The sequence below is a fragment of the Pangasianodon hypophthalmus genome, chromosome 26, assembly GCF_027358585.1.
Source record: "Pangasianodon hypophthalmus isolate fPanHyp1 chromosome 26, fPanHyp1.pri, whole genome shotgun sequence".
NCBI lineage: Eukaryota > Metazoa > Chordata > Actinopteri > Siluriformes > Pangasiidae > Pangasianodon > Pangasianodon hypophthalmus.
Window position 1 is genome coordinate 11,093,649 of NC_069735.1, and position 25,445 is coordinate 11,119,093.

Consider the following 25,445-nt stretch of genomic DNA (forward strand, 5'->3'; position numbering starts at 1 on the left):
AAATTTCTGGGTCGGAAACTTGTGTTTACCATAATCACTTGAAGCCATGTAGATCACGTGACCACTGACGGCCGCTGAGGAGCTTTAGCTGTGAGGCGGCTAATACCGCACTTTATCAGCATTTCAGCTTTAAACAGTTACATTGTTCCATATTAACGGACAGATTAACATTCACTCCTGAACGTTTTTTTTACTTGAACCTATCCAAGTACTTATATTTTCTTTTTCTCTTCTTTCAAGGCCGTGGATGTGTTAGCTAACCGGCTAACATATTAGCCTTGTCAGTTAGAAATGGCGGAGATTGAGCTCGCGCGTGAGGAGCTGGTAGAGAAATTGTCATTTATTGAGACTTATAACACCGAGGAAATACAAAAAGAAGCCGGTAAGACCAAGGAGAAATTAAAGTTTTCTCACTTATTCACTACCACAAACTCGATTTTATTTTAATGTAATGTAATTTAACCCGTTTGGTGTGTTTCATTTCAGACTGCAGTGCGATGGCGCCCTCTGTCGGTGAAGAAGCGAACTGCATGGAGGCGCAGCTTGCTTCTTGTCCATTTTCCACTGATCTGAAATTAATGGATAATAAATTATACCCCATAGAAGAACAACTTCAGTATCTTCTCCGCAAGGCAGACGAGTTTCAGAACCGCCTCGTCTACAGGTGCAGTGAAAGAAAACGTGTATTTAATTCACTCATATTTAAAGACATTTGCCTGTAAAAGCTTGAAATCCCTTTTTATATAATGTTCCACATGCCTCAAGGCATTATCACATTAATTTCATTCATCTTCACTAACTGCTTGATTCTGGTCAGGGAAGCGGTGGATCCGGAGCCTATCCCGGAAACACTGTGTGAGAGAAATGAATTAACCCTGGATGGGACGCCAGTTTATTACAGGGCATCACACACATTCATACACACATACTCACACCTAAAGTCAATTTAGCATACTCAGTTCACCTGCTGGTTTGTTGGGAGGTGGGAGGAAACTGTAGAACCCAGAGGAACCCCACACAGACATGGGGAGAACATGTGAAACTCCATACAAACAGTAACCCAAGCTCAGGATCAAACCAGAGAGACCCTGGAGCTGTTTACACATGTGCTATAGAGGCAGTGAAAAGAGCTTAGATTTTGAAATTTTTTTTAAGTGCTACTGGATGGTTCTTTGAATAACGAAATGTTTTTTTAGCTTCCTGTTACAGGGTTCTGCATAGAACCTTTAATGTTTACCCCAGTGGGACTAACCACAGATCTCTTAGGAGTTCTGAATGTAACCTTTTTTCAAAGCGTGTGCAGTATTCTGTTATCGCCAATTTACGTAGCAAACCAAAAAGCAACTCCTTTGCATGGTCTTTGTAGCGAAGATAATGCCCAGAATGAGGGTTTCACTCGTGTGGTGCCAACATTCCTGAAGACATGTCAGCCATATTTCAACTACTTGGAGTCTACCGCCCGCAACACTTCACCTGGCCAATCTCCACTGCCCCTGTACATACGCACCCGGGTAAGATCACATCAGACAGAAAGAATGCGCTTCCAAGAACTGTTTCTATCTAAAGTGAAGAACTGATACATACAGTCAGCTCCTGAATTATTGACAGGGTTGTGGGAAAAAATGTCTGTGGTGAAATAGCTTAGTGAAAATATGAGAGAAGTCTAACCTTTAACTGAAATACAATTATCCTAAGAAAAAACCCTATCCAAACCACATATCACAGTTATTAGCTCGGGATTTAGTACTTTGCCAGAATAACAGCATTGCATCTTCTGTTAAAATGATGATACTGGTAAATACAGAGCAAGGACATTAAGACAGTATTTATAACCTTACTTAGGGTGCCAATAATTTTGAGTTGACTATACATATTAAGGAGTCCATGGTGATTGCAGAGGTCCTTGTTTTTTCCTTGCTCACACTGAATCCAGCCACTGTAAAGTACAGCAATGTTGTTTCGAGATGCTTTATTCGTGTATCTCCAGATGAAACTTTCACCGTCTCTCGCCTGTCATTAACCGCAGCTGTTGCAGTTCTCTCAGCAACTGTGCAGTCGGCTGGAGCAGCTGGTATTAACATATGCTTCTTACGGTTACCTTTCTCTGGCTGAGACTGACCCGATGTGGTAAGACATCGTCCCTTTCTGTTTAGTTGTCAGTATAAGTTGCGATTATGTTGACAATGTTGATAACCTTGTTAGAAAAAAATTCCACTTTTGTTTACACAGCATTAGTTAACGCTACCTGTAAGTTCTTAAGGTCTGTCCTTGTTCTCTGATGTTGATACTAATGATACATTAGTAAAAATTTAGCAATTTGACTTTGCAAAAAGGATCCTTTGATGTTTGTGCTCATAATATACTTATTATGGTTTCCATATAGCAATGTATTCACTTTACTAAGATTTTTTTTCTCTGCTGTTTTCCTCCAACATTATGAATAATTATCTGTTAGCTGTGTGATCATTTAAAGGTGCAGTTTGTGATGTTTCTGGGTTCACATTACTTTAAAAAAAGCTCTTTCTTAGTGTCTCAATTCTGTAAATTCTGGGTTGGTTCAGATGACACTGCTCCCTAGTGGTCATCTTCCCCTAACTACTAGGAATGGTCTCCTCAACATTGAGTTCATCAAGTGACCTTAAATCAGTATGGCTGCTCACAGCATCAGCAGTAAACAATGTTGCAATTCTTACCTTTAAATGTCTTATTCTGTATATACTAGTATTTGTTTTGGATCCATCAACATACAGACAGATTTGCTTGTTAAGTCTATAACACTGACTATACAGTTCATTGTTTGGAGCAGGTAAAATGTACATCACGGTGGTAAAAATTACATAACTGCGAGCTCCGACTTCCCACTTCTGAGGTAAGTCGAATGCAGCATGATTGAGCAGCTTTGTCTCAGACTGAAGGTGGAACTAATTTCGAAGCCAGAATATTATAAACAGAAGCCTGAAAACCACATGGCAATATTAGAAATTATGGTAGCTTTAATAGTATTTTATTATTATGGGTCTAATGACATTTTTATACTTTGCAGACTGCACCTTTAATTGTTTTTGATTGCTATGAGACATGGGGAAAAAAAGGTCTCTTTGCAAACTGGGATCTGGGCCTTTATTGTTCTTAGCTTATAGGTTTTATTTTCTTTTCATTTCTCTCTCAGTGTCTCTCATTTCTACATTGGCCAATGTCAGGTGGATAACATCAAGCTGTCAATCTTCCGTTACTGTCAACCTACCCCCTTCCTGGCCTTGACCAGTAACAGACTGTACAAACGCATGCGCTGGAACGTGGAGCGAAAGTTCGGGACAGAGGAAGGAGTAGAAGAGGAAAAGAATGACAACAGGACAGAAGTGACACAAAAGATGGAAGGAGAACAGGAGACAAAGAAAGAGAGAGGGATGGAAGGCTACAGTACAGAGTAGTGAGTGAGGCTGCAAGAGGATAAAATTGCCTTACCGAAGTGTTTTCTATTTAATGACACAGGAAATAGTGTTTTTCAGAAGTACACTGTAAAGAAGTGTTTCAAAACATGCCGTATACAGGCTCTAAAATCCATTAGTTGTTTATAGTGGGCAGCTCTTTCACACAAGGAATATGAAAAAAGGCTTTGATTATCTAATTATTCAGCTCTTTCTTTTTCAGACTAGCAAAATTCTTGTCAGTGATAATTGCACATATTCTGTAGATCGGAAAGACAGATTAGGCTGAACAAAACACTTCTGTTTTACTATAAGCAAAACAAATATAAGATGGTGTTCTTGAATATTCAAAGTAAAAATAGTGTTAAAAGTATCACAGCTGTGTTCCATAACATCTACTGGACAGAAAAACAAGCTCAATTTGCAATAATGTGGCGTAGTATATGATTATAGGAAATTCCTTTTCACTAGTGCCTTCTGTCCTGTTGTAGTTACTTCCTCTGCTATGAGGACGTCCACTTAGTGGAGGGAGAGGCACTGAGAGAACAGACAGATAGAAGGCCAGGGGAGGAAGCAGTATTGAGGATGTGGTCTGTAGGCAAGTGGGTACGGATATATCCAGACCCAGACACTGAAGACATCAATGACTGGTAACAGGCTCTCCACACAAAAACCATCTCTTTATAAGGACAACAGGGGAATTCATGACTAATTCTGAAACTCTCCTCATACAGTGGGTCATTTGTGCATATCTAACAATTCAGGGTTAAGGTTCTTGGGCCACATTCACAAAGCAGCGTTGTAGTGCTGTGGAGAATTAGCGTGATGGATTTTTAGGCTCACAGTGTGCTAAGCTGTCCATAATAATCAGATATAGACCTTAGTCTGACTCTGAAATGACCTTGTATAATTTATAAATTTTATTCAAATTTATGTGGAGTTTACTGTGTGAACATATAGCACAGGTGGAAAAATTGGCCTCACTGTGATACTTTGTGATACACTGTGTAGGGTATTGTGCACGATTCCTCAGGGTCAGTACAAGCCGCTGGTGTATCTGGGGGAGGAGGAGCCATCGTCCTGCATTGCCACAGACTGTCTGCTGGGGCTGCTGCTGTCTCAGGCTGATCAGAGCATCACACACCCCATCACTTAAGACCGACACAGCAAGAAGAGGATGCCAGCCAACCAGGAGTGACAACATCATTCTTACAAGTTCAGTAAGAATCCATTTTCGTTTTGCTGGACTTTCATTTGTTTTTAAACTCAAGTGTTCACATTTGTTTTATATCTTCTATTGTATGTTTTCGTATAGTATTTTGAGACAGTGTTTTATACATTACACTTGCCACTGCTGAAAAGACAACAGACGCCATTTTACCATCTACCAGTCCAGTTTTATTTTTTTCTTTCAGCAATGAAACAGACAAAGAGTAACATACACAGTCTGAAAAATAAGTTGAGCTGCCATGGTTTTGATAACATCTACAAACTAAATATAAAAATACATTCCTTCATTTTAAAATAAATTACAAAAATATACACAAAGTAGTACAGAACAAAACTAATAATTACATTTCCATTTGTTGTGCAGAATGTTATCACAGTTCATATGAGTTTTTGGATTTAACTCTAATAATTCTGATCCCTTTGTTTTTCATTAATCCCTGATTGTTATATTTACAGTGAATTATTAAACAAACAAGTCCAGCATGTCTGGCATACACTATTCCTGATCAATGCTGGCATCAAGACATGAACTTTTGTCATGACAGCAACAGTAGTACTAGTCTGAATATACTTGGAGACTTAATTCCCTGATTTCAGTGTTCAGTGACTAAACTATTAGTGGAATCTTGAATATAAATTTTTAAAAAATCTCAATACACAGACAAAATGTAAAAAGACATTTCTACAAATACCTATACTTACTGAAAACAAGACTTTAAATCTACTTTTATGGGCATCTACACACAGTTGTGACCCATTTGGATTGAGCATGCAGTGTCAAGGGCTACAACATTCCATCTGCACCCTTAAATTTAACCAAATCCTTTTGAGCTTTAAGGACAATTACAGTTACAGGGGGACAATTACAACATACAGGAATGACATTTCACAAGAAAGGGGCCATATAACATGAAACATTACAAGACCTTTTATAGAATTTGACATGTACATTTCCCGTCAGTCACAGTGTAGAATAATACACAAGATGGCAAAATCCATTCACACAACCTAAAATGACGGTCCTGATCTCAAATATTAATGAGGCACAAAGAGAGATTAAATATGGCTTTCGACAGTGTTGCCTACCGTTAAGGGTTTGGTCCATCACTGCATCAGAACAGTTCAAGATGATACAACCAGGTTTTTGTATCAAATTGTGCTCATCAATATTTACCATAATCAAAACTGCATTCCAGAAATATTAGTAGCACCATAACGCCGCTCCCCCCCTTTCCATTTTAGTGGAATTACTGTATAATGATACCAATGTTTCTAGTCTCAGAGTATTCATCTTGATTAAGTCCTTAACATTTCATCCGATAGCTCAATTTCCTGTAAACGACTTTCCCCATTAGCATCAATATACTAAAAATGCCTTATGTCTTCCTATGTATTGCTGATGCCTTTCATTCCTTCATAATTTGACCAGTTAGCTGGTATCAACCTCAAGACTATTCCTTTACTTTACTTAAAATACAGCATCAGTTAAAACTTAAATTAACAGAGAAAATGAATCTTGGCTAATCACATTAATGCTTTAGAACTTATTGCCAACATTATTAGTTAATTCTAAATCATTTCAATTAACTTCCATGCTTAATAGTGCAATCTTACTTGCATGCAAGCCATCAAGAACATTGTCTGCAAACAAGGCAAGAAGTGCCTTCTACTCTGTTCTACCCAGCTACATGATAAAGGAAAGACTGCCAGATACTTGCAATAATCCGATCAAGTAAATGGCTCGCTGACTCAGAGAGCTGGTGTGATATGGCATGGCGGTCTAGCAGAGGCGGGCAAGTACAAAATGAATTACCATAATAAACTGTTAGCGCGTCAGTGCAGTCTATTTCTGGCTATCCAGTAGAATTAGGTGGAGACATGGGGAGAGTGTACACAGGAGAAAATTACAGCATCATTGTGAACAACACTGACAGTTTTCACATGAATAGCGTTGAGTGTTACGAAATTTATGGTTCTGAAAAATTCACTTTCAGAAATTGCTGCTCGCAACGTAAAAACGGAATCCTGTAGATGCTTCTCATTCCTACCCTCTACATCCTACAGCTGTAGTTGTTATTTTTTAGTTTGCTTACCCCAACAGTAGGCCTTAATGATGAGTCTCTAGCTCCACTACTGTCCACTCCCCTTGTGGAGAACTGCCAGAAATCTCAGCTGAGAAGCTGCTAACAGAAGTCACTGTGGCAGAAGGTGGAGTAAGTGGGGGCAGGCTGGGCCACAGGCTCATCTCAAGTGGGCTCAGTGTCCCAGCAGCCCCACCAGGAAGGAGCAAAAGTGGGGAGCAGTTGTCCCCATTTAATAATAATGTCTGGTTAATCAGCTGCTGGACAATGTCTGCTTTCTTGCTCCAGTCAAGCTCCAGAGGAGAAGGCTGCTGGGGAGAGCTGGATCCAAAAAGAGGAGGGCTATCCAAGGCCAGAGAGTGAGTTAGCCCTTCATGGTACTGAATGGGATTAGTAGAATCTGGGTTATCTGAACTGGAGCCTGCCTCTGGGATGCTACTTCTCTCTTTGGGGGAGCATTCATTTTCTACCTTTACTTTCAGCACCATTTCTTTCGATTCCATTTTGTCTTCAAAATCTTCTTCTGCATCACTGGACTCTAGTGCCTCATAAATAGTGCAAAGCCCAGAAGGTGACAGAAGAACTGTAGTTAAATTCTTCTGGTGGCTGTTTTGGTGTTTACTTTGTTGTTGCTGTTGTTCCAGCTCTTGTTGCCACTGCATGATCTGCTGCCTCTGCTTCAGCTCCTGCTGCTGCTGCTGAATTTGCAGGTGGAGCAGATCCCTCCTCTCTTCCTCCAACTCCCTCTCTTTCTCCTCCCAGGTCTTCTGTTCAAGCTCTCCCTCACCTTGGTTTTTCTCCTCCTTTTTCTCTCCCTCTCCTTCCTCCATTTGTTTCTCAGCCCTTAGGTTCTGTTGCTCCCTCCGCTGTTCAATCTCCTCAAGCTGCTGCTGATGACGTTCTAGCTGACGGAGTTGAGCGCTGCACCCGGCATTTGGCATTCTGGGGGGAAGATCAGTAGGCAGACGTGTCACATGATCCACACGTAGTCCAGAATGATGCTTGGGTGGCCTTGCTGTGTGGACTGTGGGTATCTTTCCTTGCTGCTGAGCACAGATGTCACTTCCTGTAGACACAGCAAATAGTCCAAGTTGGTATTAAGGAAAAGAAAAAAAAAAATTAGTGGGATAAGATAGTACAGTACCAAGTAGAAGTAAAATATTAAGCAGTAAATGACAGATGGAAAAAATAAAGAGTTGGTAGTGGAGGACTACAGAAAGCAGGGCACATTCAGTATAAACAGTCATCAGAATAATATTTGGTGAGATTTTGTGCAGTGAAAGCGGCCACGCCCTGTATATGCAGTAACCACAGACTATTGTGAGGAGAAAAAAAAAATAAAGCTTGTGTTTTATATTTAAAAAAAAGAAAAAAAAAAAAAAAAAAAAAAAAAAAACCCTAGACACTCTCAAATAAGGCAACTGGATGAAAACATGCAAGCACCATGCATAGTACCAAAAGGTAGCAATATGTGCAAATAGTAATATTAGGAGCACACGTGGACACCACAAACACACAAGCATGCCTCAAGCAACAACCCTAGTGAACAGCAAGATCAGTGAGCAGCAAGTGGAAAGACTGATTCCTTCTGCAAGTCAGTGTGTCTCCTCCATTAAAGAAGCTCATCTGACAGAACTGAACTTTGGTTGGTGGTCAAAGCATAGCATTTGGTCAGCCCCGAGTGGTGCATCAGATGAACAGCAGAAGAACCAAACCACATGGAGATGAAGGCATTTAAAAGGGTCAAAAGAGGGAAAGGACAACTAAGCACCTTGGTAAAGAATGAGATCCAGAAGCCTCGTAGATCTCGTGCTTTCTCCTTCCTTCTGGGTGGTGGGATTCAAGTAGTAGTCAGGGTAGGTGGAAAAAAGAGGCAGGGAGGGGTACACCAAAATAGTGGAAGCAGACTGGAATAGGAGCGCAAAGTCCTAACCCCAGTTTTCAATAAATGTAACAATTTGAGAGTTACGCGTGTATTTTTGTGGTCTATGTATGTAAAGGGTGGTAAGGCTGCCATCATAGAACATGACATGCCACTTTCAGAAATGAACAAGAATAAAAATTGTGTAACAGTGTAAAAATACGAACGTTGTTTTCTAGGTTGGTATTTGCATGTATGTAGATGTATTTATAAAAAAAAAAAAAAAAAAAAAAAACAGTTAACCATCATAGTAAGTAAAATGATCATAAAGGCTTATAGTATGTATATATTATAAACATGTATGTAACAACTACAAAATAAATATGGGGTGGGGAATTAATTCAATCCATTGTAAGGATTATAGCTAGTGTACCGTGATTCTGCTCAATAAACAATGTTCATTTTCATTTCAGGTAAACATCCGCTTTAATATCAGTGCAATTCATCACCATCACCCTTCATCAATTTAAAAAAATATACTGAAAGAAAAGTTCCGTGTTAAATGTCTAAACTTTATTTAAAGCTAGGACAGTAAGTACTCAAAAGGAAAAATATATATTTTAACAACAAGGGTAAGGGTTAAGCAAACCCAATAGTGCAAAGGAAAAACAAGGCATGTGTGTGGAGAGGGAGACAGGAGTAAAAGTCAAGAAGGAAGACTTACAAACTCAATGAGAAGAGTAACAAAATACAAAAACAATTAGTATATGCATTAAAAATGTCATGATAAACACACACAAATGCCAAGCTCATCCCACAGTTCTTTTGTCTTGAATAATTCATTTTGGCATGTTCTGTGAACTCCACAATTCATGCCAGTCCAAGGCAACTCACTTTTAAAAAGAGAGAAACAAAATAGTTTTTCTAATTGTAATTAGTAGTAGTAGTTATTGCACATACAGGACTTTTAAGCCATATACTGATAGCGTACTATTAATAGCGTTAGGGTATGGCACTACCATTTGAATGATCAGCCTGTTCTTTCCCCCTTAAAATCTTCCTTTTTTGGCATTAAGACAAACCTGGGAAGACCCTGACAGACAGCAAGGAACACTGAAAGGTGCATTGGCAAACTGTAGTCTATACATTACCTGTCAAGAAGCTATCAGTCTTTTCGCATATTGTGGAGTAGTAGGGATGTGGTGCGTTAAGATCCAAGTCTTGTTGGTGCTCCGAGGAGGAAGCGCTATCCAAGCCTGTCTCAGTGGGGACAGTGCCTCCTAGTGAGCAAGGCTCTGGCAACTCCTCAGTGACCTTCTCACAAAGCATGTACTGCTGCTCTGAGTTCACCGGAAGCTCCCCTTGCTGGTCAAGGAGGTCAACATCTGCAGGAGCACAGGCAGGTGAAAGGTTCAGCTCCTTAATAAGTGATGGGTCTTTGGCCTCATCCGGAAGCTGCTCTTCATTTTCGAGAGAAAAAATGCCTGGGCTTTTGATACAGCTCTCTGTGGTAGATTGGGCATTAGAATTAGAGGTGGTGCACTCAAAACCATAGGAGGCAGCTGAAGTGGCAGACTGCGGCGTGTCACTACCACCACCTCCCTCCATCTCAACACAGGCCTCCTCACATTCCTCCACCAAGGCTGACATGCTGTGGACAACTTGGGTGCTATCAAAGCATTCGTTTCCAGTGGAACCAGGTTCAGTAGGGTCACTGATCTGCATGTCCCCTTCTGTGTCACTAGCCTCATCCCCTGTGGCAGAAGAATGGGAGGATGGTGCAGAAGTTGTCACCGTTGACAGACCAGCCAACATGTCATCTGCAGGCAGAGTCTCAGGTTCTTCCTCTTCATGTTCAGATCCTGCACGATCAGATCTACAGATACCTAAATCCTGCATGATGTCTGGCAAAGCAACAGGAATTGGGCTAGCTGGTAAGGGCTGTTTTTGGTTCTCTAGTCCAGGGCTTATACTGTAGTCTTTTAGCTCCTCAGGTGTGCTTGCATCACTGCAAGTATGGATGGCTAGTTCTGTGCCAAGCAAAGTGCTAGACTGAGAAATGCGTTGGGAATGGGATGCCAAGCCTGGTTTGATGCCCATATCCATCTCTGCAGCAGGCTCTGAAGAAGGCTGAGGTGAGCTTGGAACAGGATCCGTAAGAGCTGGAGGCTGAGTTGAGGATAGATCTGTTTTGGCATTTCCAATATCCAGACAGGCTTGAGCGGCAGGTTGGTTAGGCAATTCTGAGTATGTTTGCCAAGGGTTGGAAGAAGGACTGGAGTCAAGGGTAGGATCTGGTTGTAGTGACTGCATCCAGGCATCAGCAAAAGGATTTGCTGCAGAAAGGGCAGTAGGAACAATGGATGAAGGCTGCATACGGTTCAAGTTGTCCAATCTGTAGTCTTCTGCCAAGTCATCTTCATCTGCATTTCCATAACTTTCAAGGCCACTCTCCGTAACACCCTCACTTGCCATCTCCACATCATCGTCTTCATCCTCATTATCATTGCACTGCCTGTGTGGGTCTTCTGTCATTTCTGATCCTACTTCCATATCATCAACACGATCTTCGTCATCATCATCATCGTCGTCATCATTATCATCATCTTCATTGACCAGAATATCAGGGAACTTCTCAAAGTCTGGAGAGCCAGCTGATGCACCTTCACCATCAGCACCTTTTAGGCTAGCCTCACCTAGATCATCCATACTTTCAGTGCCCTCTAAAACACCAGGAGCACTAAGCTCTGAGGCCCCCTGCTGGCTGCAGCTTACATCCTCAGAGTCAAATTCTGAGGGCAGGCCTCCTGCTCGCCATACTGAACCAGCCAGACCAGCTGAACCAGGCCTGGACTCTTCAGTAGGCTGTGTACCACTCATGTCAGACAGAGACACCTGCTGACTGCCCTCCCTCTCCTCTTCCTCTTCATCATCAAGATTGCGAATTATTTGCTCTTGCTTCTCAACAATCTCCAAGTCCTTAGCGGGGACCTCACATGGTGAAGCAGTTACAGATTCTTGCTCTGTCATCTCTTGTGCCATTGGTGGTATGGTCGCAGTGTAGTCATGATTTTTTTCAGATTCTGGTACAACAGGTGGAGGATTAGACATTAAAAGTACAGGCACATCAGCTACTGACTGTATAGCTAATGGGTCAGCATCTGTTGTCTCTTTGGTGGAAACAATGTCCACATTTGTAGGCTCTGAGGCAGGTAATTGCACTCCTTCTCCCTGACCTTCCACAAGTGCACTGGTCTGTTGATCAGGCTGTGCTAGCTCTACTGAAGGAGTTTGTGCTTCTACCACAGATTCTACAGGTGCTATGGCTGCACTTGTTACAGAGGCAGTTGTTTCCAAAATTGCAGAGGGTTCCACAGACTCTGATGACTGTTCTTCTAAAGGCTTTCCTTTGATGACTAATGGCAAAACAGATTGCGTTGGTTTGGCTGTTTGACGCTTCACAGAGACTAGGTTACTACTTACTCCCTGCTTGTGGTTACCAAACTCTGTAGCCATTTTGCCTGAAGCAGTGCGTGAGGAAGTGTTTCGGGGACTTGGAGGGACCTTCCGTGTTGGTACTTGCCTAGTTTCATCCATTTTTGGTTGAGATGTTTTAGTGTCTGTAGGTAATCGTTTGGCAGCTGTAACAGGTTTGGGGGGTTCAGGTTTGGAGGCCTTTGTAGCTGTAGAGCGTGTGGTGGTAGAGGCTAACGGTTTTCTGGCCACTGCACTGGTGGTGGTTTTTATATCTGGAATGCAGAGGATGCCATTTGAATGGTTATCACCAAGAGCATTGAAAGAGTAAAAAGCCTATACACAGAACAACAGTAAGTATTCAAGAAGTGTAGTCTCAATAAGCAATCTATAGTGGGGAAAAAAAACAAGCCTATTAAATGTTTTACCATGTTTTATCTACCTTTTTTAGCTGCTATGGTAGTGGAGACCTTGGAAGGCTGTGATGATGCAGAGTGGGCAGCAGAGGGAGCAGAGACAGTTGTTCTTAAGGCTGAAGATTTACTAGCAGTGGTTGTTAGTCTAACTGGCGCTGAGGAAGTGGTAGGACGAGAAGCAGTTGCTACAGTAGGCCTAAAGCACAAAAAACAATGCTAGATAATTTGAAACATTAAAATTTTATTAACATTGAAAGAGGGAGCAGAAAGCTCCCATTGTCTGGAATAACATTGAAAAACAAAAATAAATGTCTGTACAAATGGTATTAAATGGCAGATCAAAAAAAAGACACTGAAAAACTTTAAGTCTTTTTCCCCATAGCAGTAAACAACAAAAACATCAAAAGACAGTAGCCCTTGAAAGCAGTGCCTTTTAAAATAAATAAATAAATAAAAACACTCCTATATGTTCACACTCATATGTTCATGGTGCATAACATGTTTAAATGCCTAAGCCCCAAATGCTTGGACTGTGTTCTCCCCCACAAATAATTCTGTCACAATGGCCAATTGTTCTGCAATGAGGACAAAAGACTCAGACCTTTCCAGTAGATTACATCAATCTGAAGGCATAGAGATGACCGACTGAGTCATCAAAGGTTAAAGAAAAGAGAAATGGACGGTATGATGTATGAACATAAGGAGGGAATGAAACAAATTAATCTGGTGGAGGGGGAACTATAGGCATTGGGGGAAGGGGGGGAAAAAAAAAAAAGTCGTGGCGGCTAAAATTGAATGAAGCAGCACTACTACTTAACGGACTGCTATACATCAACCAATTACTGCATTTGAGAAACATAAAATGTCAACAAAACTCAATTAAAAGCAAACTAATGGAGAGCAATAAACAGCTTCTGATCTGCAGAAAAAGACTCAAATGCAGAATAGTCTTATCCCCTAATAACCCCAACTCTGTCAGCATTACTACAAATTTGACCATTTAAACTTTCATGTTATGACATAGGCTGGAGGTCTTGTGAAACTTTGTTTTTTCAAAACCATGAACAAAATTGACCACATAAAACAAAAATTCACTTGTATGCTGTAGATTTCCTTATGGCTCTGAAAATGAAGTTTGTTGGCGATGAAGGCTCTCTCAGTGCGTAATCTTAGATGGCATGAACAAATTCAAACTGTACTAATACAGAATACAGTATTTTTTAGAAGTAGTTTAGGATTCCCTAAATGTTCTATGTGGAACCCTAGAAAGTATTTCACTGTCAGAGGAGTCTGAATCTGTTCAGGAAGTTAAAAACTCTTCACCATCCAAAGAACCCTTCAGGAAACCATTTAACCAAAAGTGTAGCACAAGATGCTGCTGCATGTCCACACACACTTCACATGTGCACACAGTAGAATGGTCAGCTGCAGAAGACAGCTCCCAAGTACTCTGAAGATAAAATGAACTAAATGGGCTTCATGTGTACACTTATGTTACTTGTGGTTATATGGGTGTGCTGGATTTGTGATCCAATAAAGCATGGCAATAGGGAGGAAGTAAGCAGTTTCTACAGTGATGATTCACTATTTTATGTAAACAGAAATGGTGACACAATAAATTGAGAGAGTCTGTGTGAAGGAAACTTAAGGGATTTTCTCTGCACATCAAAAAATAGAATTAGCCACAAAACAGAGGCTCCCCCCCTCCACTGCATGAAGGCCCAGAACTGTGCTTCTCCCCCAGCCATTTTTGCATTGAAGCCAATGCAAAATGCCCAACAATTCTCTCCTATGTGGTCTCTATGTGGATTTGCTCATTCAGTAGCATCCAAAATTATCATTTAAATCAAGGCTTAAAATTAACACTCCGACTAACTACATCACAGTTGGGTTTACCTGGCTGTCTTGGGAATAGGGGCAGCATTGGGGGCAGCTGAAACACTGGCTTTGGCAGCAGGTGCAGTAGCAGGCCTTGGTGCTACAGAAGAGATGGATAGATGGGTTGAACAAAACTGTTAGAAATAAGACAGAATTGGTGCAGTGTAGTTATGTTGAGCTGTACCTGTGGTCTTGGGTTTGACTACAGCATTGCTGCCTCCTGTGACTGGCTTTTTGCTCAGTGTTGACGAGGATGCTGCTACTGTTTTTCTTGTCCCACTACTTGTGGAGGATACTGGCCTGGCAGACGTAACAGCTTTTTGTTCAGCTGCCTTCACCTGCATCCTTGGAGCAGTGGGCACTTTCTTGACTTGAGTGGATGCTCCAACAGGGGCATTTTTCTTGATCTCTGAGGTCATACTCATAGGTTTCTTGCTTGCACCATTTGAAGCGGTCTTCATAACACCATTGGCCACTTGGCTTTGAGTGGTAGTAGGGCGAGATGCAGCACCTGTTGTGATTGTTGCTTTAGTGCTTGCTGGCTTGGTCTTCATTGGGGCTTTAGTTTTGTCCTTAGGTTTTGAGAATTTCCCATTGACCTCTTTCGCAGGAGGAGGCAGTGTTGAATTTGCTCCTTCTTGCTCACCTTCATTTTCAGGCTTATTAGGCTGTGGAGATGATGGGCTCGAGTCTTGTTGGACCTGCTCCTCAGTGGCAGCTGCTTCAGGAACAGGCTCCACCACATCATCTGTTGGCTCAGCCGGAGTTGTAGCAACCCCATCAGGTTTCATCTCAGCCGTTGCCTGGCAGTTATTTGTATGCTCCAGTTGTCAGTCTGGATTCAGTGCTGTACACACTTAACCCAGGATCAGCTGTTGGATGGCCAACTTATTTTTAAAGAAAGTAAAAAAATAGAAAAGAAAATTAATGTCATTATAAACAGTTTGAAGCAACAGAAACAGGAAAATAATGAATATGAATACAAGTTAATAATTTTTTTAAATATACAACAAATCCAAGTAAAATAAGTAATGCAAGAGATGTTGCAATATTTCCCAAAGTTCAGTAAGATTCTTGTTTTAAAACCTCAGCACTGCCTCATTTAATTCACCAGTTCTCTTACATTCCTTCTTTCAATTTGGATCCATTTTCATGTGACTTATAATTACATGGAATACTACAAATAACAGAGAATGCACAATTTTTGTATGAGGTGGTTTGAATTTGGTAATAAGTGTTGAGTGACCAAATATTTGAGTCTTGTTGAACAACCTCACAGTGAAGCCAAAAAAAAAAATCAAGTTGTACATTTTAGGAATGCTGCTTCATGCTTCAAGGCTCTAAAGAAAAATACATGGTATTCTACCAAACCTGATAAAGACACCAAAATAAATAAAAAAAATTTTTATTGTCAAAACTGTGCAACCCTTACTCTTGACTACTGTACTCCTTAATTTGTTCAGTTCCTTTCTACATGTCTTACCATAGTGTTAATTGACCCTGTATAACCATGTGCTGTTCCGAGACAAATACAAATGAGAGTTGTGAGCCCAACCAAAATCAGGGAATAAAAGTTAAAGCGGAGGGGAGAAACCCTGCAAAGAAAAGCACACCAGTGAACCCACTGACCTCTCTCTACTCTTCTTTAGCAGTGCTGCCCTTTAAGCCATGGCTTTTCTTTCTCTAAATCTCCACTCCTCTGTGCCGTGCCGTGCCTCCCCCCCCCCCCTCCTCTTTTTTTTTTTTTTTTTAAATACAAGACCCGTTCCCCACAAGCAGATGGCCTGGGCAACAGAGCTATTGTGTAGGTTCAAAAACTGGCTTGACCAGCAAGCGAGATGGTAAATAAAATGTGTGGGTGTGTGCTGGGGAAGGTGGGGGATGTAATACAAGAACGATGGAAACAGTGAAATTCAATTTGTACTCGGTATTACTGGACAGAAGGAACCGACAAAAGGATAAAATTAAAGTGCATGAGCAAATGTTGAACTATGGAAAGCAAAATCGTCATACATTGTACGGGTGCAGCCATCTGTATAATCTGTAAGGCATGGAGGAGACAAAGTGATTAACTGTGGAACAATGGTAATTAAATACAAGCATGTCTATATTGCGACATACACCTTTCTGGGCCTACATAAAACCTCCCAAATTATTCAATACATCTGTTAAATAACATACACTACTGCTGAATATTGACAAACAAATATAATACTATTTTTAATGAACCCACCCTATATAGTACACACACTGGCATTTTCCCATCCTAAAATAACCCTGGTTTAGAAGGTTTAGTTTAGAGAAATCGCCAGAAAAAAATAGCTTTTAGAGAGGTCCTTATCGACAGTACCACAAATGGGGCAACAGTTACACACAAACACATAGCTCTCACAAAACTGTAATCCACCTACATATTAACTTCCTCACTGAAAATTACCACTGCCTTACAGAACCATGTTTATTACTCAAAAATAATAATTGTACGTTTGGTTTATGGTCCTTTGAAACCAACCATTGTTGCGGTTATCCAACCTGGCTTGCCAGGTAAAGCATTTCTGTGTTTCTAATTTTGTTCAGTGTTTTGGAGCATTAAAATGTTTTAAAAAGGCCAACATTTATACACATGTGAGAAATTCTCTGAAGATGGTCATGGTCAAGACTGGAGACAAGATCACATGAACCATACATCCTGAACAACAGGTTTCACTGGTAACATTACTGCATTTCTTGCTGTCCAACTCACACAAACATCTGTAAGAACAGCCCATTCCTTGCTCTCATTCAAGTAGAGAACAGGACATCAGCTTTCAGAACCCATAGGCGGAAAAGTAATAGCATTTTAAACCATTCTTTCCTAATTATGACACCATTCTTTCAGTTTTCTCTCCATAGCTCTACACCCACCCCTCTGAGAAGGGCACTCTTAGCTGGAAGACAGCAGGTTGTTTTTCATTCATAATCCCACCCCCCTCTCTTAGTCAGTACTTTCTCTCACTTTATCCATCTTAAAAAGACAGGAGGATTAGATCTGGTGTGTGAGAGACTTGGTTTGACTGGATAAATCAGCAGTCTTGGACTTAAGCAAGACAGACTGTTAGACTAATTTGATCTTTCATGCTAAGCACCTCTTAAAAAATATGACTTGAGGGTGGGGGCTGGCCAGATCAGACAACCCCATTCACCTCTGTTCTGTCTCACTCACAGAAGAGATAAACCCAGATTACTGTCTAGACCAGGAAACATGAACATGCCCAGTCCCTCCCCCCCTTCATCCATTCATCATTCCTGGTCAGCATATTCTATGCTGGCTAGTGTTCTGCCTCTGTCTGTTTATTAGTGCATAACTATTAAATATGGCCCACTTAATGAGCATGCAGGAAGCATTAAAGCTGTACAGGGAAAGGAGTGTTTACAGGAAGCTTACCATTTGTGTGATGGCAGGCTTTTATTGAAGTAGTACAGTATCTAGTAAGGCTCTGGGCAGAGGACATGCTTGAACTGCAGGACATGCAGGTCTAATAAAGGGCGTGATAGGGAAGAGTGGGGTTATGGTAGCTGGACAACCACATGCATATTTGGGTGGTCAGCAGTCAAAAGATGGTATTTGCATTTTTATATAATGTTAGAAATGCTCATAAAACTACAACTTAACAGCTCTCCCAAAATGAGCTAGTGTGTGATGTGTTCCTGTGCAGCTGCAAGCTGGCCACATCCTGCATTCTTGACACAAGAGCCAGCATGATGACCAAATCCGCCCCCCCCCTTTTTTTTTTTCATTTTCAGTGAAGGAAAGGGAGAGTTGTATAAAAACAACTCTCCCAGTTGAAGGCTGGAGAAAAAAAAATGGTTGCATCTTACAAAACCTGACAGTTTCAAAAGCTTTTTTAAAAACCAAAGCATGATTTCCAGCAGCATAACCATGTATGTGGCATATATAAACCAATAACTGTTACCACTTCTCACAGTTGGAGGGCAAACAGGCAACGAGAGGGTCATCTGAGAGAAGAGGAAGAGAATACACAGCCCACATCATCTAACCTTAAAAGGCTACACTCTCACCATGCCGTCGGTGCACACAAAGCTGCAATATTGTTTCTCCTTTATAGCTTTCATACTCCTCATCCTCCTCTCTTTCCCACCATACTACTTATGTCAATGTCCCGACTACCAGTGAGAGCACTGGCAGTTTGCCCATTCGCAAGACGTCTTACTTGGGCCATGAATTGCGTCAGCATGCCAAGTAGGACGAGGCCACTGCACAGTGATTTGAATCTCGTGTGGCCTTTCAGTTACACTAAACATCAACTATATTGCAGTTAGTAACGGGTGTTGATTTTCTTCTAGTATGATGGTAATAGGATACAAGGTGTAAAATATCAGTGGAAGGGGTGAATTTAAGTGAGAGTCATGAAGGATTGTGTGTATACTAATGAAACACTGAACTAAGATTGGGTAGATAGTGTCAGACTGTTCGGTAGTATCAACATACAAGTCACCCATTTCAGTGTCACATCCTTGATTATGATGGATTTCTAAATACACGGATTAAAACAGAGCATTTCTGTTCAGATTCAGCCTTTTTTCTCTCAGCTGCTGCAATCTTTCATCAATAAAACTGTTTCCAGTGGTTAATGCACACACACACACACACACAACTTGTAACCCCTCCAGCAATTTCCTCATACTTGTGGCCTATAGCAGCTTATTAGCTCAAAAAAAAGCGGTTTAATCAGCAGAGAAAAGGTCCTTCGATCGAGCATCAAGACTGCACCCAGAATATACCCACCCCCATTACCAAGTCATAACCACAGAAATCTCTTATTTTTCAGTGGGTGTTTATTCACAACCTTGTGTCTGGTGCAGTTGTCAGTTAAATGTATGATGAGAAAATGAAGAGGCCTGAGAGTACCCTGAGAGGGTTAACTGCTCATGATGGCATAGTAACAGGAAAGCCCTGAGGTAGCAGACAGTATCGCTCTCATCCAGCTGGATTAGTATTGGCCATGCATGGGTGCCTAGTGTTCAAATGTTGTAAAATGACACTGCAGAGCTCAATATGGGGTGTGTATGTGTGCATTGTCAGGGTTAAACAAGAAAGTGCCAAACTAGCAGGGGGGTTGGGAAGGAGCTGGACAGAAGCATTTGGTAAATCACCACAACAGAGAGATAATGTCAGGTGGCAGGCACACCCCTTTTTCCACACTCACTCTTACACTGAGATCATTTACACTGGTAGAGAGTCAAACAGAGAGAATGGTGCAGACGGTAAACACAGATTGAGTCACTTGGCATGATGCAGCATGGATTCAGCAGACAGCAGAGTTTAGTAATGGATAAGAGTCGTGTCTAAATGGATTAAAATGAGACCAGCTGCGTATATGCCAAACAATATATTTAGAGCAGGATGCGAGTCAGTCAGTTGCTAAGCCACTGTTGACAACTAATGAACTTATTTCAAAGTATTGCAATAGTCACAGCACACTGTTCATTACTAAACTGAAACGCTCCATTGCCAACATTAAACTCTTGAGCCATTTGCAAAGTCGTTGGCATTCAAAGAGAATTGCACCCAACTTCTTAGTAAAAGCTTAGCCCTAAGCCCTAGCCCTCCATGAGAATATTCATACAAACTACACAATAAAAAAAGTACTGGTGCAAACATTTCAACATTGATGCAGTATCCCCTTTTCCCTTGACACATTCCTCACAATAATTATGGTGACAATCTGGGTTGGGCAGGTTGCTCCAGGATCATTATAAAAGGGGACAGCTTCTGCAAACACTGCCACACCACAGATGTCATCACTCAAGTTTCAACCAAACAAGAACGATCCCATGACAGCTTGAGGCTGCTGTAAACCAATATTTTCCCTGTCATAATTACTGAGTTACTCACATTTCCCATGGGCCATTCAGCCAAAACAAAACCACTGTGACAAAATGTTGCATTTGCTTCACCAGACCACAGAAACACACCACAGAAACATGGAATGTGAAACTTTAAAGCATGGACACAAAAAAATGATGAAATCATTCGCTCACTACATGCAATGCTGAAGACCACCATCAAAGCCAAAGGACTGGATATACAAACAGATGCAGCAGGAATCTGAACCTGCCCTACTCACGAGAATCACACTCCAAAGTAAACCTGACCCTGAAACAGCACTTTACTTATAGCCTGCCTAGTGACAATGTTGGAAACAATGTTGAGTTAAGGCCCTTACTAAAACAGGTGTCTAAAATAACCTGAGACAGCTGAGCCTAAGGTTTGCCACATGCTGGGCACGCAAGAGAAAGTGGACACCATAAATCACAAGAAAGACAGGAAGCTACCACCATCAAAAGCCCAGCTTTGCTAAACTCTGGCGTGTTTTGTAAATAAACATGTCCAAGCACCATCTACTTACATAGAAAGAGGCAATTTGACATAGCAGAAGACAAAATACAGACCTGCAACCCACAGGTTCCCACCCCGCCCTGTGCTGCACATTTTAGCATTTTCCCTGCTCTAACACACCTGATTCAACTAATCAGTTAATTAACAGCCCTTCCTGAGTTGAAGTGGGTACGTTAGAAACAAGATTTTCATTTACTTTCTGCTAACATCTTGCTCAGAAAAGCTCAGTATTACAGCCACTGGAAACCAGCACACACAAGTGCAAAGAATCAGTCTGACTGCAGCCTTAATCATTTGGAAGGTTTGACCAAAAAGGAGTACAAAATGTATCAGATGCTCCATATGACATGGGTGGAGCATCTGAAGCTGAGACCAGAACAGTACTGCCTTCACCAACTGCTAGAATGGTTTGAGCAACAACTTCTAGAAATTTCTGGCTCCATTCTATAACTCCATGGTGGGCGTTTCATAAAGGAGCAGAAAGGAAAGTTGTTTAACCCTATTGGATACTGTCGTCTTAAAATTTAACACATTTCACTGAAGATAGTTAAAAACCTATTTACTAGAAACTCATATAATGGGTTTTTCACAATCAGTACAGTGAAATGTGTTAAAATTTAAGATTTTTGAGGAATGCTTTTATGAATGTGTCAGGCAAACATTAATAAATCGAGCTCAATCTGTAAAATGAATCCATTCATAGATGGGACTAGGACGTATTCCTCTAAATCATCCAGCTAACTTCATAGAAAGAGATACATGGCAAAACTCTGAACCAAATCAGGCACATTGAATCCTAAACTACAGTAATGGATATACGACGACATGTTCACACAAGCAGAATAGGGCAGTTGTCACCTCTAAATGGCCCATTTGTTAATATAATGGCTTGCAAATGAGTCCAGGAAACGTAAACCGGACCAGAAGCCCTGCAGCTGTCATTGGGCAACAGGGTTAAAGTTCTCCTCCATTCCCTGAGTGCAAAACTCACACCACCATTCAAAGCAAACATGGGTCATGAACTTAACCCTCTACTGACACACCATGTGGATTTTGGGGATGTAAACACACAGTGTGATTGGGATTTGGTGATAAAGAAAAAACATTTTATCTGCAGACCTGAAGGAACCTCTGATATTCCTTAAATCAGGGAAATCAAGGAGGCAAACGTGTATTTGGTGAACACCTCGTTGTGCAACCACCAGCCTTTGACTGGATGTTTACAATCAATCAGCATCTATTACACTGTATCGATTTGATGTGCCAGTTAGTAAATGTGTCCGGTAAGCGATACGGGATCAGATGACATTTTATCCGGATCCAATTTGTGTTCTTTGAGCAATTTGATGTGCTTACGACACAACTTCAGCTTGATCTACCGACAAAGGCGATTTAAATGGAGACACCTGACCCAAACGCCCATGCTCACACAATACCGATATACTCACGGGTTAATTTTCCTTCAACAACACCCTATAGAGAATAATAACGAATTATCGCGTGCGGGTATGATTAATTTAGCATTACTTACACAGAAAAATCACATTTTATACAATTAACAGTGAATGACGACGTCTGAATCAGACGATGGCTACATTTAAAAAACCTGTTACTTTAAGGTCTGCGTTTCAGCAATGGCTGTTTGGCTATAGGGGCATGAAAGACGTCTGGCCACAAAATATTTGGCTTTCAAGATTACCACTGGGTTATTTGACTACGATTTCTAGCGCTAGACGTGACTATAACAGCTGTGAATAGCCTCCACGAGGTTATTTATACAAGCAAAATGAGATTTCGACAGAAAACGAATGCACAACGTGAAGCCAGGCGGTTTTAATGAATGCAAACACAAAAATAAGGAAAGTAGACTACAGAACGCGTCAGCAGCTCCGTTTAGGCATCTCTAATTAACATGCGCGAGCAAAAAAGAAAAACAAAAAACCACAGTTAAAACGCATTTGAATCCTACCTTCAGATGAACTCGTTCCCACGCAGCTAGGCTGAGAAACACAGTGCACAGCCCCAACCCGGCGTGTTTAAAGAACAAACGTGAGGTTTAAAGGGTTTTTTTTGACTCACTGTAGGCCTCCTTCTCCTCCTCACACGTCAAAGGAGCGCACGCGGAAAGCGCGAAAATTCTAACGCGTCTGTTACCTTGTGTAGCGCGCGCTCTGTTGCTGTTAGCTCTGATGATATATATATATATTTAGCCTATATATACACACAGGCCACACTGATGCAAACAAAGGATTTAAAGGCTAAACATTTTCTGCCCCGTGTTGTTTTCGAGCCTAAACACACGCAGAAGCCAGGATCAGACTACAAACCCCCCGATTTCCCGGAGCTACCCCAGTGTCCTCATTTATAAACTAGCGCCCCTCCCTGGCTCGCGTTTGCTTATGCAAATTAGCCGCGCCGGATAACCACGCCCACTTCCCCCCATCCACGCACGCGCCCCTAATTCTTTAGTCTGGTTAATGTTTACATTATGGTGCCAATAGATAGCTAATATTTAAACACTTGCTTTTTTGGTACTGTTTTCGGCGCCGAATGAAATTCGTCGTTTCTTTTTTCCGACAGCTCTGTGCTAATTTAGAAAGTAAAACGTGACCCGTTGTTGATATTTCATACAAACTAGAGCTGTTTAGCTGTTTAAATAATGAGTACAGAGCTGTCTTTTGTTATCTAAGCTTGCAGCTGTCACTACTGGAGAGGGGCAGATAGAATGAATGCAAGGTTTAACATGAACATTTGTTCAAAGTCAGAAAGGAAGAAAAGGATGGGGCAGGGAATGAAATAAGCATTCAGGGAACAAGGCCTCCAAACAAACTGCAAGTCATGGTGGAGAGACTACAAAGCTGAAGGGAGGTAATCTGCTGAGTAGAAACAGCATGCAACTCCCACTTCAGGACAAAAAAAATGCATTTTAATACATACATATATGTGCCAAACATCTTTATTTATGTAATGCCATTTCAGAGTCCAAAATCTCAGATTGCTTTACATATAAGAATAAACAAAGCACTGATGATGAACCACATCAATAAAGCAATCTATTAATGATGTGATTAGAAATCCATGAAAATGACAACAAATCATTAAAATTCATTTGATAAATAAAAGACCCAAGTTAAAATAAATAAAGCTGAGCAAATAACACCCATGAAACCAAGGTTCTCACCCTCCTCATAGGCAGTGACAGAGAAAATATGCCTGTACATGTACCTATCTATCTTATCTGGCCATATATCCATATCTCTGTGTGTAATGTGCCACAGTGTACATGAGCCCTACCTATGGGACTGCTCAAGTTACACATTCCTGAAGCACACATGCTGGTTAATTCTTCTTATTTTTCAGTATTGCTGTTGTAGATGGACTCAGAAGAATCTTCCAGGCCATTCTCCTGCCCCTTAATGCACCAAAGTGCAAGTCAATATCTATTAGTGGGCCACATTACTAACAGGAATCAAGAGTTACAATCTAATGTAGCATTTGCTAAGCCTCTTAGACTTTTGATGAGTTTATGTGGTCTTCAGATAAAAGTAGACTATATTTCACAGAGGGGTGTAGCCATGTGGGTGGTACAGGGTAGCAGCTGCCACCATAAATCTGACCTTAAGACACATATTTGACAGATCTGTTACTTCTTTGCAATTCATGCAGATTTAATAACTCATATGTAGCTCATGTTAATTTAAATAATTTTTACACCATTGTAGGTATTTTGACCAAATGTCTTGAGCAAATGTCATTGTTTGGCCTTCATTTTCTACAAACAAATCAGATGTACAAGTGCAGCCATGGTCCTTACACGAGTAGGTGGTACCAACCATTTGCCACCCATGTTTAAAAACATGGATTGCTTTTAAAAAATATGTAGGAACCAATGAAAAAGTACTTTTCTCTTATATGATAAGAGAAATAATTTCTCTTATAGCAACATGGTTGTGCAGCAGATAACATTGCTGCCCCCACTGAGTTTCCTCTAGGTTCTCCGGTTTCCTCCCACCCCCCAAAAACATAATTTATGCTAAATTGCCCCTAGGCGTGAATGAGTGTGTGTGTGTGTGTGTGTGTGTGTACATGTGTACATCCAGGGTGTATTTCCACCTCATGCCAAGTGTTCCTGTGATAGGCTCTGGACTTTCCACATTCCTGAACTGAAGAGGAATGAACCAGTTTGGTTTAAGTTCCAGGATGTAAAAATGGCTAAGACTTGTAATTGAAATCTTAATATACGGTAAGTCTGAACAGAAGTGCCATCATATTCATTGTTGAATAATGGCGAACCAGTTGATTGCTGCCTATTCAATATTTGAGCAGCAGGGTGTGGTTTACATCAAAATGGCTGATACTAAGTTTTAGTATCTGTCTAAAAATATGTTGCTTGATGCTGTAATATGCTGTAATAGATATTAAATCATCCATAAGTTTAATTGGTAAATCATATCTGACATATCTGATAGTGTTGGTGCAGTTTGCCTTAGCCCCTGCTTTTCAGATACTGCAATAGCAGCTCGTGCATGCATGAATTATGAGCATCTGTTCTTAGCTACATTCTCCTTCCTCACATGCTAACATACCAGATTTTAGAGTTCCAAGCTTGATGTTCTTCACCATTTGTTTACTCTCTGCAATATTCTCCCGAATAAAGCTAGTGAGTAATTCTGGTCT

The 25,445-nt window shown here is 41.0% G+C and overlaps 2 protein-coding genes across 4 annotated transcripts; one reads left to right on the forward strand and one right to left on the reverse strand.

Annotated features, from left to right (window-relative positions):
* The first annotated feature begins 70 nt into the window (after positions 1–70).
* Positions 71–4,815, forward strand: c26h19orf67 (chromosome 26 C19orf67 homolog). Of its 2 annotated transcripts, none has more exons than XM_026931665.3 (7): positions 71–382; positions 487–664; positions 1,367–1,511; positions 2,027–2,127; positions 3,170–3,430; positions 3,920–4,078; positions 4,440–4,815. In XM_026931665.3, the coding sequence occupies exons 1-7, from the start codon at positions 292–294 to the stop codon at positions 4,582–4,584; spliced, it is 1,080 nt and encodes a 359-aa protein (XP_026787466.1). In that variant the 5' UTR covers positions 71–291; the 3' UTR covers positions 4,585–4,815. The 2 variants fall into 2 exon arrangements, with proteins under 2 accessions (XP_026787466.1, XP_026787468.1); XM_026931667.3 differs by having other exon boundaries at positions 3,920–4,034.
* prr36a (proline rich 36a) lies at positions 4,804–23,127 on the reverse strand. Of its 2 annotated transcripts, none has more exons than XM_026931663.3 (6): positions 22,738–23,127; positions 14,553–15,255; positions 14,387–14,468; positions 12,517–12,686; positions 9,752–12,349; positions 4,804–7,805 (listed from the first exon to the last, which is right to left on the reverse strand). In XM_026931663.3, exons 2-6 carry the CDS (start codon positions 15,157–15,159, stop codon positions 6,766–6,768), a joined length of 4,497 nt encoding a protein of 1,498 aa, XP_026787464.3. In that variant the 5' UTR covers positions 15,160–15,255; positions 22,738–23,127; the 3' UTR covers positions 4,804–6,765. The 2 variants fall into 2 exon arrangements, with proteins under 2 accessions (XP_026787464.3, XP_026787465.3); XM_026931664.3 differs by lacking the exon at positions 22,738–23,127 and adding an exon at positions 20,779–20,851.
* Between the last annotated feature and the right edge of the window lie 2,318 nt (positions 23,128–25,445).